Genomic DNA, 4,491 nt, shown 5'->3' on the forward strand with positions numbered 1-4,491 from the left:
CTTTTATATTATTCGACTTTTTCCCCAGAAACACTTTTCCTCCACTCTTTTTTCTCTCCCACAAATCTCTCTCCACACACTGTTTACACGCACAGACAGAGAGATTTATTTTCTGTAGAGAGAAACTAAAACTACTTCATTCATATGTATATTTGTAGTAAGAATGACTCTTTTGCTCTCTGTTACTGTTCTCTAGTGATATGAACTGTATGTATATCCTCTGTTTTTAGTGCTTATTTTTTTATATCCCTTATCCTCTCTCTCTCTCTCTCTCTGTCCCTGGTATACTTGTGTGATTACTTTAAATCTCTCTCTCTCTCTCTCCCTGGTCTATTTGTGTGTCTGCTTCAAATCTCTCTCTCTCTCCCTGGTATACTTGTGTGATTACTTTAAATCTCTCTCTCTCTCTATCTCTCTCCCCCCTCCTGTGTCGAGAAAAGTAGGCTTAAGTACACTTTTACTTGATGACAAGAAGCTGGGGTGTTATTTAATGTGAATATCTGATCAAGAAACAATTAAAGTTTGTTTCTTTCTTATTTTTATGATTGGTTGCTGTAAGAGTTGTATCTATATTTGTACCTAAATCTATTTTGGTTAATTTATATTGTGAGATCTATAAAGTGATTCTTGAATTCTTGAGCTCTTGATTGGTTTATGTATGGTGAAACCCTAGAAATAATTTGTAGGATTGGGTCTTTTTCGGGTTTGTGCAAAGAGTTTGTTGGGTGTTTTTAGTTTATTAGATAGTGGAATATTGGTTTTGATTGATGGAGAAACAACAGCAGCATCAGATGAACTCGGGGGGATTGACTCGATATCAATCTGCACCAAGTTCGTATTTTGCAAATTTGATTAATAGTAATGGATATCCAGGGGAAGATGATTGTGATCAGTTCTTGAACGCTAAGGCTTTAAGTCCTGAAACTGATGGGTTTTTCTCGAGATTTATGTCGAGTTGTGGTGATGCGGAATCGAATGCTCCTACTGTGTTAGGTAGGGAGGGGAATCAGTCCCAGTTTGTAGCACCTATGAAGCATGAACCTGATATATTCGATCATCAGCAGGAGCAGATGATGTATCGTAGCCAAACAGGATTGGATCATAAGACAGTTGGGACGAGTTCAGCTATGGAGAACCAATATAATGTTGCCAATTCAGTGGGGATGGATCGAGTTTCACAGGTGAAGATGGGTGTAATTGGTGAAAGTAACTCGAATCTCATTCGTCATAGCAGTTCACCTGCTGGATTATTTGCCAACATCAATGTTGATAACGGTAATTTATCCTTGTCTTTGTGATGATTTTAGTATCTAAATTTAATATATATTAGCCGTTCCATATTCCAATTCTGGTGCATTTGTTTGGCACAATTTTGTAAAGATCTTATAAGTAGCTAAGAAATGAGCTGGTTTACTGTTGAAACTATTAAAGAATATATATACATATATGGAAATCAATTAAATTTTATATAACTACGATCCACACTCAAGTAATCCCGTGACTTTCAAGTTTTGTGATCTTTCTAATTTCACAACATATGAAACCATGAAGTTATAATTATATCTTAGCTACTATGACTTATAGATTAGGTCAAATGTGCTTTTAAAGAGGTGCTTCAGTCATCTCGTAAATGTTCTTTTAAAGATGTGCCTCAGTCTTTTCTTACAAACATGCCTAACAACTAGCAGATGGCTATGCTGTGATGGGAGGTGCGGGCAGTTTTAGGGCTGGCAGAGATCTTAATGCAGAAGCATCATTTTCCTCTGCGAGCAGATTAAAAAACCAAATGGATGGGGTACCTTCTATTTCAGGTATGATGCCTCATGGATCAGAAATTGGAGGGAAAGGCATGGGAATGGGTAACGCTGAAACTAGTAGTTTTGGCCAAATACGTAGAAGTGATGGTGGCAACATGACTGGTGGTTTCCCAAGTACATCCTGGGATGACTCAGCACTCTTATCTGACAATTTCTTAAAAGATTTTGCAGAAGATGATAGAAAGACATTTTCAAATTTAAATTCATCCCAGAATCAGGTAGGAAATTATATTCATAATCTATTGTATATTGTGTTCTCATATTTTTACAGTATGCTTCAATCCTGAATTATCTTGTTGATCAGAGTGGTGAAGGTGGGAATCGAACGCCCCCAGTGTTGGCTCATCACTTGAGTTTGCCAACAAGTTCCGCAGAATTTTCTGCCATGGATAGGTTACTGCACTTTCAGGATTCTGTACCTCTAAAGATTAGAGCCAAGAGGGGTTGTGCCACTCATCCACGAAGCATAGCCGAAAGGGTAATTTTCCTAGTGCCAAATTACTTACTCCTTGATGGTTAATTGGTGCTTGATCTGCACTTGTATCAACATTAATTCTATTAACTCAGCGAACTATCTTCAGGTTAGAAGAACCAAAATTAGTGAGAGAATGAGGAAGCTGCAGGAACTTGTCCCAAATATGGACAAGGTAGGGTAACAGTTGCAACTGTGTGTTATATAGTAGTAGTAAGTTTTCTAAACCGAGTCATTTACTTATGGTTGTCCTAACCTTGCAGCAAACAAATACAGCAGACATGTTGGATCTGGCTGTCGACCACATTAAAGACCTTCAGAAGCAAGTAAAGGTACATACTAAATATTTAGCCTTGAACTATCATCAAAATATTTTAACACATCAAATTTAATTTACATATTTACCTCCTGTGAACTTTTCAGACCCTTTCAGAAATTCGTTCGAAGTGTACCTGCTCAAACAAGCAGAAGGTATAAGACTTAGGTGTAAAAAGCTTTTGTAAATTGCTTTTTTCAAAATTTTCAATATTTTGATGTTCAGGGGGAAATTTTACCCCATTGGTGGTGTTAGTGGAACCTAATTGTACCCCAATTATCCTTAGCTAGTCATCCGTCACGTGAATGTATCTAGTAATCATATAAATATAAGGATCAGAAAATTCAGATCATGTTCCGACAAATAGAGAAGGTCTTGTAATCTTTTTAGCAGTTAAGTTTGTTGTTATCTTCTTGATTGAGAATACTACTTGCAAATGAGAATCATGTAAGAGTTTTCCTCTTTCCCCTGTCATGGAGGTTTGAAGCTGGAGGTAATCTCATTTAGTTTATTCTGTTCTCTGTACCCCCACCCCCCTTTTGAAGGGTAATGCAGCATACTAGTATCAAGTGCATTGTAATTACGGGTAAAAATAAGGGCCGGTAACTGTCTATCTCTGTCGGTTTAGAATGAATTGCAGTTTTGATTTAAGTAGCAGCATGAAGTGATAAAGCATATATTTGCGGAAAGCATGATTCTGTGTAGTGGCACACATTTGTGTATTTATATGAATCCCGGTGAGTTTACTATTTTTACATTGATTCACTAAAGCCTGCACAACTGATGGACTTGCTTTACATATCAGTTCTTCATATAAGCACCCAGAAAGCAAAAGTTTTATTAGAAGGCCTAGTTCCTTTTCAGACAATTAGAAAGGTGGTTAAGGATAATATCATTTTCAATGTATCTATTGTAATGAAAAAGTGCCAGCAAATGAAAAAACATAAGAGTGTTGCAACTTGCAAGTGATATATGGGCAGTAAAGAGTGTGTTGGAAGTGAACGATGAGTTGAGATGTTGGCTTTAATTTTGTGAGTTTAATTTTCTTACAACTTGCATACTGTGAAATCCTCTTGCAACATATGTAATCTGCTCATATTTGACTCGGGAAATATTAGAATCTGTCAAACCGTTTATTATTCACTCCAATTTGATTTGTAAAATATTAAAAAATTAATTCAAGCCGAATTATTTGTGAAATAAATTTTACTAAGGGGTCGTTGGGTTCAGAAGACGGTATGGGTATGGAGAAAGGAATAGGGTTAGGCTGGTATGAGTTTGATGAATCATTCCTGATATGATGTGTTTGGTTCGGTACTGGAATGAAATAGGTTTCATTTAAATATTTTTTATTTATTGATTAAATTAAACTTTTATATATTGCATATGTCGAATTTAAGTTGTTATACAACTTACAAATAAAAAACAATTAAATATAAGTGATTAAAAATTAAAATTTTAAATTTTAATATTAATTTATAATTTTTAAAATAAATAAAAATAAAATATTATTATTTTTTATTAATTAAAAATAAGCATAACTTATTTAAAATTAAATATGATATTTAAGATATATGTTTTAAGATTGTATTGAATTTTATAAGTAATGAAATAATGAAATTTATTTTGATATATCATCCCCTCTTTCAAACCCACCTCCCCCTAGGGTATCAAATCTGATTCCAGACGGGTATAAGGAATGGGTATCAGAATTTAAAAACAGTCAGCCAAACACCATGTATAGGTTTGGAATGAACGAAACCCATACCTGATACCAGAATTAGCCGAACCAAACGACCCCTAATTGAGATCATTTTCGGCCTATTGCCGGAGTTAATTTATTTGTGAATAAACGAGATTAGTTCCAACGGGATGTGATAAATCGG

The 4,491-nt window shown here is 35.1% G+C and overlaps 1 protein-coding gene across 1 annotated transcript; it reads left to right on the forward strand.

Moving 5' to 3' along the window:
- On the forward strand, window positions 1-3,124 carry LOC141659430 (transcription factor bHLH130-like). The gene is made up of 6 exons (XM_074466291.1): window positions 1-1,275; window positions 1,689-2,035; window positions 2,122-2,295; window positions 2,399-2,464; window positions 2,553-2,621; window positions 2,713-3,124. The coding sequence occupies exons 1-6, from the start codon at window positions 768-770 to the stop codon at window positions 2,764-2,766; spliced, it is 1,218 nt and encodes a 405-aa protein (XP_074322392.1). The 5' UTR covers window positions 1-767; the 3' UTR covers window positions 2,767-3,124.
- The last annotated feature ends 1,367 nt before the right edge of the window (window positions 3,125-4,491 follow it).

Source organism: Apium graveolens, chromosome 5, assembly GCF_009905375.1.
Source record: "Apium graveolens cultivar Ventura chromosome 5, ASM990537v1, whole genome shotgun sequence".
Classification (NCBI taxonomy): Eukaryota; Viridiplantae; Streptophyta; class Magnoliopsida; order Apiales; family Apiaceae; genus Apium; species Apium graveolens.